General features: G+C 42.6%; 1 protein-coding gene across 1 annotated transcript in view; it reads right to left on the bottom strand.

Moving 5' to 3' along the window:
- The window catches only part of LOC311627616 (uncharacterized protein), a 32,303-nt gene extending 23,579 nt beyond the window's left edge, over window positions 1-8,724 (bottom strand). Inside the window, 5 exon segments of the mRNA XM_084894109.1 lie at window positions 1,589-1,750; window positions 4,440-4,565; window positions 4,653-4,801; window positions 5,582-5,826; window positions 8,500-8,724. Coding sequence (XP_084750235.1) covers window positions 1,589-1,750; window positions 4,440-4,565; window positions 4,653-4,801; window positions 5,582-5,826; window positions 8,500-8,631 — 814 coding nt within the window. The 5' untranslated portion in view covers window positions 8,632-8,724.
- Between the last annotated feature and the right edge of the window lie 4,641 nt (window positions 8,725-13,365).

The following is a 13,365-nucleotide window of genomic DNA, read 5'->3' as shown; positions in this document are numbered from 1 at the left end:
TAATATTTTGCACTTAAATATGTTTTTTTTCATTTTTGATTGAAGGGCTATATTAATAGTTAAAAGAATTTAAAACATTGGTGAGCAAAGGAAGCAGGTGTTTTCAGGGGAAAAGGAGTCGGGAGGGAAGGCAGTTAAAGTAGGTCTCACCATTCCTAAAACTTCTGCTGTGATGATAAAAATTCTCTAGCTGTGGTGCCCTGGCAGGCTTGGTTTTGTAATTTTATCCCACCAGTATAACAGAATGCTCCCCCCAGTTTCATTCCATTCACATTCTCCATTCCATTTCCTTCAACACTTTTTAGTCACAGCCACTAAGGGACAGGAGGGCAAGAGGGAGGAGAGATGCAGGTAGTACTTTTATAACAGGGCCAAAGGCTTCTATATCCCTCCCTGAAGTTTCAGTCATCCTATCTAATAAAGAGGGAACATCCTAATTGACTGTCATGCCCTCACAAAAATGGCAGTGCCCACAGCCAATAAGGAGGGTATATGCTAATTGACTGCCACACTCTCAAAGATGGCAGCACCCACAGCCACAAGATGGTGGCACCCAGTCCCCTCAACCTCCCAGCCACCAGGGCCGTCCAAGGCTCAGGTAACCAGGGCCAGCCAAGGCTTGCACTGCCAGCAGTGGCAGCAGCAGAGGTGTGATAGGGGCATCGCCTTCCCCTGATCGCAGGGTCACCTCCTGCCCCTGAGGGCTCCTGGACTATGAGAGGGGGAAGGCCGGGCTGAGGGACCTTCCGCTCCAGTGCATGAATTTTCAGGCACCAGGCCTCTAGTGACTTTAAAAAATGTTTCTCTCTATTTCCATTCACATCACCCTCCTTCCCCCACAAACATCTATATATCTATATCTACAACATTATATATATATATATATATATATATATATATATATATATATATATATCCTATATAATAAAAGCCTAATATGCTAGGAGTCTGACTGTTCATTCTACTGGTTGATATGATGTGCACTGACCACTAGGAGACAGACGCTCCAACTGGTAGGTTAGCTTGCTGCTGGGGTCCGGCCGATCGGGACTGGGTGAGACGGGCCAGACACACCCTGGATCCCTCCTGTGGTCCCTCCCAGGCCCTGATTGTGCATCAGTGGGGTCCCTCGGGGGATGTTGGAGAGCTGGTTTTGGCCTGATCCCCACAGGGAAGCCAAGGGACCCCACCAGTGCACTAATTCGTGCACTGGGCCTCTAGTATATATATCTTCTTGTTAGCATGTTAAAATACCTTTCTTTGTCTATGTGCATATTTAATTTATATAGATTCATATATTGTGCGATTTAATTAGTACTGTGTATGATGTATCATTCTGTTTCTTTTCCATGAAGTGCAATGTTTTAAAGACCCATCCCTGTTGTTGCCACACGTACATCTAATTCAGTGCTTCTTGTTGCTGCACATGCTCTGTGGCATGCATCCAGCACATTTCACCTCTGCATTCTTCTCCCAATAGACTCTCAAGTGCTGTCCAACTTCTACCACCAAAAACAGGGGCTGCAATGAATGTCCTTGACATGGCCAGGCCTTACCATTTTCCGTAATGTTCTTCAGATGACCTTACCGTAGATGGCCTGAATGCCATTGATGTCATCTTGAGGAAGCAAGTAGGTGCTGGTTTCACTGAAGGCGTAGTTGGGATACATCAGGGCACCAGGGTCAGAAGAGTGAGAGAGCCCCAAGGAATGGCCAAATTCGTGGGCAGCAACAAGAAACAAGTTGTAATCTGAAATGCAAGCATGTGTGGTGAATGGCTCGTTGTACACAAGGGTGGAGGAAAGATGATCTCAAGGAATGCAGCTATCGAGCCAAAACGGTCTGGAGAAATAGCCTTTCACACCTGTCACTTTCTTTTTCTCTCCAGGGAAATGGAGCTTAGAAGGAATCAGGGTTCAGACTGGGTGACTGTGAGCTTCACATCCAATTTTAGAATAAAACAAACCTGCCTTAATTGTGATGTTTCATGGATGTGGCCCCGAGGCTTAGGGAGAAGTTGGCAGAGCCCTCACAGGTCTCAGGACCCTCAGAAGCCCTCTCCTCTTGTGCACTGCTCACTCTCCCATCCCCCAGGCCCATTAGCAGGGTCTCAGGAAACGGTTAGCCAGAAGCCTGCCAGGCAGCAGAGTAGCTTCCGGCAGCCAAGTAGCCTCAGATGCTGAGCTGACTCACTTCTCACCCAAAGCCCAGCACCAGCTCTCCCCTGGTTCCAAGCTCTCCAAAGAGCTTCCAGAATTTTCCACCAGAAAGAGACAAGCCCTGCCTTTTATTGTTCCATTCCCTCAACTTTTAACTTCACAAGCATAGAGCCATTTACAACTAGAAACTTAAAAATGCCAAGGCTCATACTTTTTTAATCAAACAAAGCCAAAGATCCTTTGCCAAGTCCAAGATCTCTCCACTTGGCTCCAGCAGACATTTGGGGGTTTGGCTTCTGATGTGAACCCCTCCCTCCAGCCAGTCCACGTGCCATCTCAGCACACTGTACATTGTCTCACATGCCTACATTGTAAATCAGAGCTGGAAGCACTTCCCCTATGCTAGCAAGTGTAATGCTATTCCATTCTCACAACACTTTTGTCAAGTATTTTTGAAAATATTTTCACAGGAAGGAACAGAAGCACACAGCTTTTGAATATCTTATCAGTCTTTTAACTAATAAGTAGTAGAGCTGGGGTTAAACCCAGTTATGATGGCAAGACTTGTGCTCTTACCACAATGTTCAACTTCCAGTTGGTGAGTAGCCTCATAAAATTCCCCCCATGCCCCAAGACTTGCTTTATTGATCATTATATCTTTTATTATTATTATTATTATTGTTATGATTATTATTATTATTATTTTGCATTTATGAGTACATTACAAAGAGCACCTATGAGTGACAGAGGCTCTGGGGGATTTATCACTGTGCACAGTCTGGAAGGGGGAATGTATGCAAAAAAGATGAATGCATAGAGTAATGACAGCAATTGGAGATAAAACGACTGTCAGTAGGTATTCTCAGGAGACCTCATTCATTTCCCGCTGAAAGATAAGACTAAGGTGGTATTTGACACAGGAAGAGAGAGATTTTGAAAGGTGGGGTTTGGGGTGTAGGGAAAGGCATTTTACGAAAAGGAAGCAACAGAAGCTAGTACAGAGAAATTGGGAAGTACATGGTGTGATCTAGGAACAGTCCATGCACACGTGGCTGCTGATGTGAAATATGAGGAGAAGCCATGAAAGATGAGGCTGGAAAGTCACCAAGAGCCTTCAATGCCAAGTGAAAGTATTTGGACGTGATTTGGTCCGTGTGAAGTAAGCACTGAAAGTGTTAAGCAAGAGACTAATGAAATCCCAGATAGACTTTTCAAAGACAAATCTTGCTGCAATGTTGGGGAAAGGTAGAGGGAGCAAAGATTGGGGGTGAACAGTTCAGGGGGGAGAGGTAATGACCATCTGACCATATTGGTTGGGCAATAGGAATGCATGGTAGTTGAGACTTTAATTTATCTCCTAGCACAGAGACTCAGGTAGAATAAACACAGCCTGCGTGGTGAGGAAATGGTGGGAGGAACAAGGCCCGAGCGAAGGTGAAAAGTTCCCTTTCTATTATTTTTTAAAGTGCTCTGTGACATATTGGTGTTTTTTTGTTTGTTTTGTTTGTTTTTTTTTGTTAAGTGTCATATGGACTGGATGTACCTGTCCTTCCCCTCAATTCTTCTCTTCAGGGGTTCCAACTCTTTTTATCCTGAGCCTTCTCCTGAGCAGGGCGGTCTGCTGTGTAGGAACATAACATTGAAAAGAGGCTTGGTGAAGACCCAGTAGCTAGATGAAAAAGAAGATGGCTGTTCTTTTCTAAGTTACAACAGTTTTCTAAATTAACCCAAATATTTCTGGGTTTCCAAACATAGGTCCTTTTACAAACATCATTACATTTCAGAATACTAAGAGAAAGATATACCCTAGAACAGTGGTCAGCAGACTTTTTTGGCAAAGGCCCAGGTAGTGAGTGTTGTAGGCTTTGTGAGCCAGGCGGTCTCTGTGGCATCTACTCAGCTCTGCCCTGGCAGCAGGAAAACAGCCACAGATGACACCGGGGCAAACAAGTGCGGCCCTGTCCCTTCAAAACTGTGTTTCCACAAACAGGGCTTATGGCTTTCTGATTTCTGCCTTAGGAAATGATCACTGATTCGCTTTAGGATTTTTTTAAAACCTAAACTGACTTAGTAGCTTGAGATAGCATCGCTTCTCGGCCTTTTGGCTAAGATCAAATGTAGTATCTTGAAATAGAAAATTTTTCAAATGGTCAGTTTGTGTAAGTTTGAAGTGTTACAATAACTTGGATGTGTGTGTGTGTGTATAGTGTGTGATGTGCATTGTGAAGGGGAAACTGTTTATTTAGAAGCCACATGCTGACCTGACCTTGGGTTACGTACTTTCAGAGGTTTTGGTCCATGTTTCTTCTGCATCAAAATGAGCATCTCCGCCAATCCCTTGGCCTGGCTGGAAGGCATGGGCCAGGACTCCATTGGGCCCATCAAATGGAGAGTTGTCACCATGATCTGAAATAAAACAACGTGTGTTAGGATGTTGCCAAGTCTCACTTCAGCCAGAGAAAGCACAATGGAGCATCACTGCTTCGAGCCCACCTCCTTGGACAAAAGCAATGTTGATGTCTGCTTCTCCCCGCAAGATCTTGGTGAAGCTCAGGGTTGATACGTCACTCCAGACTTGAAAGGCTCTCTGAATAGCTGCTTCCACATCGGCCTCTGACAGTTGTGGGGTGTAGCTAATAATCCTTCAAAATGAGAAGATGTGTGAGGGCTCATCGTTCAGAACAGCACTCCAACAGCTGGAGTTTCTCCGTTTTAGAGAGAATTACATACAAGATGGGCTACTACTGGAGACGGTGTAAGGAGGGAGTGCAGGACTCAGGGTGGAAGACAGATATGGGTTCTGCACCTGTTATCACATGTTTTTTAAATTTAGTTTCTTTATTTATAAAATGAGGATAATAAAATAGTACCCATGTCATAGGGTTGTTGTGGGGGGCTAAATGCATGTAAAGCATTAAATTCACTACTTGGAAAATAGTAGCATTGAACAAATATTGAGTACTATTATTATTATTATTATCACTATCATAGGATGAATCCTAAAGTGAATCAGTGATCATTTCCTAAGGCAGAAATCAGAAAGCCATAAGCCCTGTTTGTGGAAACACAGTTTTGAAGGGACAGGGCCGCACTTGTTTGCCCCGGTGTCATCTGTGGCTGTTTTCCTGCTGCCAGCAATGACTTAAGCCTTTTTCTGGATCCTAAAGTGAGTTCTTAGACATTGACATTGATGTAGTCTTCTTTAGATTATTATAGAAAATGCAGTAAAAAATGACAGGCTTTGGAATGAAGGGATCTTTACCCTTTCATATTCATTCATTAGCATCGAAACTCTACAAGGGCAGCACTATTTATTTGCTTGTCTCTGGGACATCTCAAGTCCTAGAACAGTGCCTGCCACACTATCCATGCACAGTAACAGCAGGATGCATGAGTTCGTTTGGAAGCCCCTGGAACAGTACCTGTAGGTCAGGTTAGTGTGTTTCCACTTGGGGTATCCTGGAGTCAACATAAAGTCACCGGTGTCGGGCACTCCACAGCGAGGCTTTCGCATCATCTCCAGAGTTTCCGCGGTGGGCTCCCCCGTCACAGCCAACCCGAAGAATTGCTGCATTTCTTTCAGCTTTTCAACAATCACACTGGCACTGCTCTTCTTTTCAGACTGATAGACGTCCTTGGGTAATTGGTAGAACGTCTCCAGGTAATTCTGGACAAAGACAAACCTGTGAGGGAACGTGCTCTGAAAAGACCTTTACTCCTCTGGGCATTTTGCCTTCCTTCTAAGTTACCGCACACTTGAAACAGTCTAATGTCCTGATAGTCACAGAAACAGAAAACACAAGTTTGTAGGTTGACTTTGAAAGAACAGTGTCTATTTGAAAGAACAGCCCCAGTCAGAACTCCAATTAGTGTTTATACCAAAAAAAAAAAAAAAAAAAAAAGTTATTTCATAAGGGATGAAGTCCAAGAACCATGCAAAATGCTAAACCACACCTAGGCTGCCTTCTTATTTTTATATAACAAAAAATAGCATTAGCATTTATTAACTTCTTGAGGTATTAGCTGCATCAATGCTAATTCTCTCTTTTAATCCTCATTTCACTATTATAGAGGGGTTTTACTCTTCATTAAGAAGTGGAGTTGTATAAAATAAAAAAATATAAAAATATAAAACTGAAAAAACAGAGAAGGAAGGAACTGGTCAAGATGACAATTCAGGTTCCAACTCATCATATTGCTTCTCAAATGGGAATTCATAATTTCATAAAAGAACATATATGCATACCCCATGGACACATAATATTTTGGTAAAGGCCAAGAAAGGAGTAGGTGGGAAAGGGTAGAAGAGGGCAAAAGGGGGGGAGGGGGGGGAATTTCTGCAATAATGTCAACACTAAAATTTTTTTAAGAAAATAAGAAAACGAATGGCTCTAGCTGGTTTTACTCAGTGGATAGAGCATCGGCCTGCAGACTGAAGGATTCTGGGTTTAATTCTGATCAAGGGCACACACCTCGGCTGCAGGTTCTTCCCCGGCCTGGGCCCTGGTTGGGGCTCATGCAGGAGGCAACAAATCCATGTGTTTTTCTCACATTGATATTTCTCTGTGTCTTTTCCTCCCCCTTCCACTCTCTCTAAAAATTACTGGAAAAACATCCTTGGGTGAGAATTAAAAAAAAAGAAAAAAAAGAGAGAATGAATTAATCAATAAATAAATAAACAAAAATTGAATAAATAAAAAAAGAAATCCAAATAAGTTTTTGGGCAACAGCAGCCTCACTGACATTAACATTTTATGCAGCCCAGTAACTCTTTTTTTTTTTTTAATATACATTTTATTGATTTTTTACAGAGAGGAAGGGAGAGAGTTAGAGAGTTAGAAACATCAATGAGAGAGAAACATAGATCAGCTGCCTCCTGCACGACAACTACTAGGGATGTGCCTGCACCCAAGATGCATGCCTTTGACCAGAATTGAACCTGGCACCCTCCAGTCTGAAGGCTGACAATCTATGCACTAAGCCAAATCAGTTAGGGCCCAGTAACTCTTTTAAAGCAGCCAACACTCATTAGGAAGTAAAGGTTCTGGAGGGTGGTCAGGCAGTCTTAAAATTTCTTAAGCAGAGAAAGATAAATATCACATGATCTCATTCATTTATAGAATATAATGAACAACATAAACTGATGAACAAAGACAGATCCAGAGATAGAGAAACATCGATCAGAAAGTCAAACCTCAAGGAAGGTAGGGGACAGTGGGGGTAAAGGGGAGAGATCAACCAAAGGACTTATATGCATGCATATAAGCCTTATCAATGACAGACAACAGGGAGGTGAGGGCATGTATTGGAGGTGGTGGGGGGGGAGGGTGGAGGTAATGGGGGAATGAGGACACATATGTAATATATTAATCAATAAAGAAAAAAATTTCTTAAGCCATCTTTGAATTCTTGGCACTCTGTAAGTGACAGAGGGCAGGGCACTTTGGGGCTCTCAGAAGCTATGCGATCAGATTGGTTTGGGTTCCAGTCATATTTCTGCCACACATTGACTGTGAGTTCTTGGACTTATCACTTAACTGATTTTAGAGTCGCTTTGGTCTCTAAAGAAGAAATAATAATAATACCTCTTTCACAGTGTTGTCATAAGGATGAAATGAGGTAATATTTCAGAATAAATACTGAAAAAAAGTAGCTATTAGCCAGGAGTTACTATTACTATTATAAGAGACACTTTTTAAAATGTAAAAGATAAAAAGACAAAGAAATAAGCACAACTTTTATAAAACTGGAATGCTGAGAAAGTCATGTATGACAAGTTTGGGACGCCGTTCTCTTGTGTGTCTTAAAAATTTGGCCTAACACGCATACCGGGAAACAACAGAAAAGGGCATTTGGTTCTGCTTTTATAATGCTTCTCAGAGTCTGTACAAAGCCCCCTTCTCTGGTGTAGGGAAATCTGCTTACACTATAAATGGATTTTTTCCTCCTTATAATTTCCCATCCTCCTGCTCTCTTGTGCACCTGGGATTTTGGGGCTGCAAAGACACTCAGATGGAAGGAGCCAGACATGGAATAACTGGGTTGGGAGGGAAAATCTTAGGTAGGTCAAAGAGAAAACCTCTCGGCTGTGTATTTAAAACCATTCCTTCCCAAAGGGTTCCCGGGATGGAGGCTGCTCAGCAGCAGTGTTTTGCCAGGATTTGAAGAGCCTGGCTTTTAAAGGATTCAGGTTGGAACCCTCCAACCCACTGAAAGATGTTTAAGCTCAAACAAATTATCCACATAATTACTTTCAGGCTGTTTTAATTCAAAGGAGAAAACAATCTATACAATCTCCTAATTATCAGCAAATCAACCACCCACCTGATCATTAATTTACCTGAACAACTTCTATATCTTTTCCTTCTTCTGGTTGAGAAGATACTGGAAAGGCCTTGGAAAGCTGCATGTGGAATAAGAGCAGAAGTGGGAGCACCTTCAGAGTGGACATGGCCTTCCCTCCAAAGGCCATCTCCCTGGCCTTCCGCTCTGCTCCTCTGCGTAGGGTCCTTCCCCCGGTGGGTGCCCAGATGTTCACAGCATCAGGTAGGTGTCCCTCACTCTTCTCTTAGTCCATTATAAAGCTGTGTCTTAAACAATTGCCACATCGGGAATGTGAAGAAACACAGGTTAACTACATGCTGACAATTTTGCAATGTTAAAATGTGATTTAGTACTCTGCCAATGAAGGATTCTTTCAACAGAAAAACAGTGCATTTTACTACACTTTGCTTTTGGGGTTTTTTGTTAGATATTAACTTTGCCAAATTGTATGGTCAAGGAAAAAGAAGAGAGACTCCTTGTGAAGTGATGAATAGCAGTCATCTACAGCTTACACTTGCTGGAAATGTAAGATACTGAAGCTGTGTTCATTTATACTGGGGAATAGTGTTTGGTGACTCGGGACCAAGAAGTCCAATTTGGGAGCCTCTGCACTCACTGCCCTTGATGTTTGTGAGGGGTGTGTTGGGAGTGTTGTCACAAAGCAGGATTCGTATGGGGGTCTCTGAGAAGCTCTGAAGGTTGTGATTTTGGCATCATTGTATTAGAAAATCCCCAACCTGCAAGCTGGATTTTCCACAGGAAAGACAAGGAAAGCAATACTGAGGATGATAATAATCGACATTGATTAAATATTTATTATGTCCCAGACATATGTGCTGTACCTATGTCACCTCAGTTCACCCTCACACAGCCTTGGGAGGTAGGTGCTATTACAATCTGTATTTTGCACAGGAAATCAAATATTAAGTGAGGTGACTTGTTCAACAGTCACGCACTATGATTGTAGAGGAGCCAGGATTCAATCCAGGTGGAGTGTTTAGGGAGACTGAGCCTGCACTGGTATATCAGTCTGTTTTTACAGTCTCCACTGGGGCCTGGCTGGCCCCTACTGAGCAATAGCTCCAGGCTAGCAACAACTGGGATACCCTGGCTTGTGTTCAGAGAGAAGGAGACAAATGAGAGGGAGAATGAGACTAAGTGATGATTTGCAAACAATGTGGCTACATAGGGGCTGTATTGGTAAGGGGCCTCTGGGCATGCTTTTCAAATTGTGTCACCTTTTCCTACTTATTCTAACTCTACATGCATGTAAATTATGTTACCTTACCATACAGTTTTGTATATATTCACTTACATATATTTACATACATTCTAAAGGCATTCTTTATGTATTCTTGTATATAAATCTATACTAATAAAAGGTAATATGCTAATTAGACTGGACATCCTTCTGGACAAAGCCATAGTGGTGGGGGCTGAGGCAGAGGCAGTTAGGGGCAATCAGGGCAGCAGGGGAGGGCAGATAGGGGTGATCAGGCCAGCAGGGGGACAATTAGAGGGTGATCAGGCTGGCAGGGGAGCAGTTAGGGGTGATCAGGCTGGCAGGGGAGCAGTTAGTGGGCTATCAGGTTGGCAGACAGAGGGAGCTAGGGGCAATCAGACCAGCAGGGGAACAGTTAGGGGCATCAGGCCAATAGACAGAGTGGTTAGGGGTGATCACACAGGCAAGCAGTTAGGAGCCAGTGGTCCCAGATTGTGAGAGGGATGTCTGACTGCCTGTGGGATTGGGCCTAAACTGGCAGTTGGACATTCCCCGAAGAGTCTTGGATGCTCTCTTCACCCCATCTTCAAATTTCTGGTCAAGGTACATACCTACATTGAACGTCATGGTTGGGATGAGTACAGGAGGAAACTGATTGACTGATGTTTCTCTCTCATTTCAATGTCTTTCTCCCTTCTCTCTCTCTCTCTCTCTCTCTCTCTCTCTCTCTCTCTCTCTCTCTCTCTCTCTCTCTCTCTCCTCTCTTCCTATCTCCCAAGAAAAATCAATAAAAACATATCCTCAGGTGATGGTTTAATAAAAGAAGAAAATTTCATTTTGGACAGTGACAACACAATGTAAGACAATGGAGGATCTTTCTATTTCACCACTGCCACCCTGTGAAGGGTCATCCCCACAGCAGAGATAGAAAATAGTATTTTTATGACTCAATTTTGCTTTTAGGTCTAAAAAGATAAACTTATTGCATAGATATGGTCTGTTTTCTTTGTAGTTAAAAAAAATGAGTCCAGCCAGCAGGGATGGGCAAAGGTATCTGGGAAAGCTGCTTGGAGGTGTGCATGTGTGCCTGGATCTTGAAGGATGAATAGGAGTTTGCCACCAGGGAATGTAATCCTATAGAAGAAATAGCATGCACTAAGCTCAGAAGAATACCCAGTGAAGCACATGGCTAATTTGATTCATATAAGCCAAGGCAAAATATTCTTTGCATCAGGCATTATTGAGCTCTGATGATCAGGATCAATGTCTACTCACTTTGATAAAGTTAATAGAATAATTCTTTGTGTCAGTTACACTGAAGGGTAAAGAATATTGGACTTGAAATTACACTACCGAGTTCCAGTTGTAGCTCTGCCACTTCCTATCTATGCAACTTTAGCAAATCATGTCAATTCTTCTGAGCCTCAACTTCCATATTTATTGAAAGTTGGTACATTAACATCTCCCTTGGACAGCATGGAGAGGATTAGATAAGGTGGTATATGGAAAAGTCTGAGCGAATCCTCCAGTGTGGTATCCTCTTTGTATTGTGAATGTGATGAAGTGATAGCTGTGTTAGTTCAAGTGTCCATTCCGTGAATTCAGTTAGTAATGTTGAGAAGGTTCTCTTTTTTGGAAGGAGAACTGTTTCAAAGCTAAGCCACAGAATGATGAAGTAATTTCTACAGTTTCCTTCAGCATCCAGTACTGGGTGCAGCCAGGGAACATATGCATGTAACTTATGCACTCTTTGCACAGAGTAGAAATAGTTACGTTAAAATCATGCAAGCCACCACAAGACAAACACTGAGCTAAGCTGGCAGTCATTGTTATTGGGGGAGGAAACCATGTATATTAAGTGCCTTCAGTCTGTAGGACTCTTAAATGTTCACTATCTATCATTGGCCTAAGCTCTAAAGCAATCTAGGGAAGTAAGGGTTATTATCCCCATCTGTATATATAAAAGCCAAGTGACCGGAATGCTGGAATGACTGGAATGAATAGAATAACCAGTCTTTATTACACATACTACTGCAGGCCAACCAGCCTGATTGGGGAGCAACCACTCCCCACTGCCAGCCCTGGCCCCCAATTGGCCCCCCATTGGGGCAGGCCAGCTGACTCCACCTGTGCATGAATTTGTGCACTGCCTCTAGTTTTAAAGATAAGGACATTGAGGTTCAGAGATCTGACTCAAACTTACCTTTCCATTTATTATTCCTAGTAACCCCCTTTGTTCTCTCAGTAGGAAAAATTCAAAATAACACAATGGTTCTCAGTCTTGGTTCTATATCAGAATATGCAATAAAAATACAGATGTGAGCTTCACTCCTGCTACTGAGTCAGAATCTCTGGGGTGGGCCTCAGGCATAATTTCAAGAGCATCCCAGATGACTCTGATGATGAGTTAAGAACCTCTGTTGTAAGAAGGGATAGAAAACATTCAAGAGAGGTAAACATTCACACCTTTAAGATTTAAGAAAGGAACAATCATATCCTATTGGGGAGATCAGCAAAGCCTTCATAGAGGGGAGTGGTCCTTGAGATGAATATTGAATGATGGATTGAATTTTGGCATTGAGATTGGGGTTAATGACAGTGAGATTGGAGAAAACAAAGAACAAAGGCAGAGAGATGAGAAACCTTGGATTATACAGGTAGGTTTACAGTTGTGAGTATGTGAAACACAAAGTTTATTCTTGTATTATTATTCATTCATTATTGTACTATCCATTTGTATGACAACTGTAAGCCTCCTTTTTGCCCACTCCAGTATGTGGGGATTAACAAGGTTATAGTGATTAAGCATAGATTTTATAAAGAGAAGCAGACTGGAATAGTAGACTGGAGCCAGATGGTGGGGGGAAGGTATAGAATATAGAAAATGCCAATAACATACAGTCATTGTTGGCTTCTGAGCTGAATTATAATGTTAACCTGGCCACAGTCTCCTGGACAGACTGAGGTGGGGAAAGGTGTAAGTAAGGAGAACAATTAAGGGTGAGATAAGAAATTTGATGGAGGTTCCTGAGCACTTGGCCCTGGAGGTGGCCACTGGTGTTCTTCCATGAAAAGGGGAGACACATCTGTTTCTGTGTAGGCATAAATGGTTAAGAAATGAGGTTGAGGAGGTAGGAGGGAACCTGGGCTAGAACACCACACATCACCAGGGCAGCCATTCACATCACAGATGTACACTGGGGAATCCACACTGGGTAACTTCAATTGTCTGAATAAAGTAAGAGCTTTTGTCTTGGGGATGGCAGGTGGGAGACAGGTTAAAATTGGGGCATGAAGGAATTGTAGGCTACTTTCAAAAGCTTTCGTAGTAAATTCAACAGGCGATGAGACCAATAATTCTGGTTGAGCAGCTGTGTTGACTCAGACATGAGAGAGGGTGGCTACAGTTAGCTTTGAAGATCCAATCCCTGCCTCATTTATTAGCTTCCAACATTTCCATTTCTTCCCCTGCTTTAGCGCCCCTCCCACCTGGAGAATGGTGAAAATGATTCATTGATAATCAGTCACTTTCCACAAACCAGCATGACAGAGACTCATGAGAACAGATAATGACATGATAAGCATTTCCATTCCAAGCTGCTCTGTGTTTCTGAAGGCAGGAAACTGCTGAATGAATTTGCCAAAATTCTCTTTCTTCCT

The sequence above is a fragment of the Pipistrellus hanaki genome, assembly GCF_964339955.1.
Source record: "Pipistrellus hanaki genome assembly, chromosome: 9".
Classification (NCBI taxonomy): domain Eukaryota; kingdom Metazoa; phylum Chordata; class Mammalia; order Chiroptera; family Vespertilionidae; genus Pipistrellus; species Pipistrellus hanaki.
This window is presented reverse-complemented; position numbering and strand designations above follow the sequence as displayed.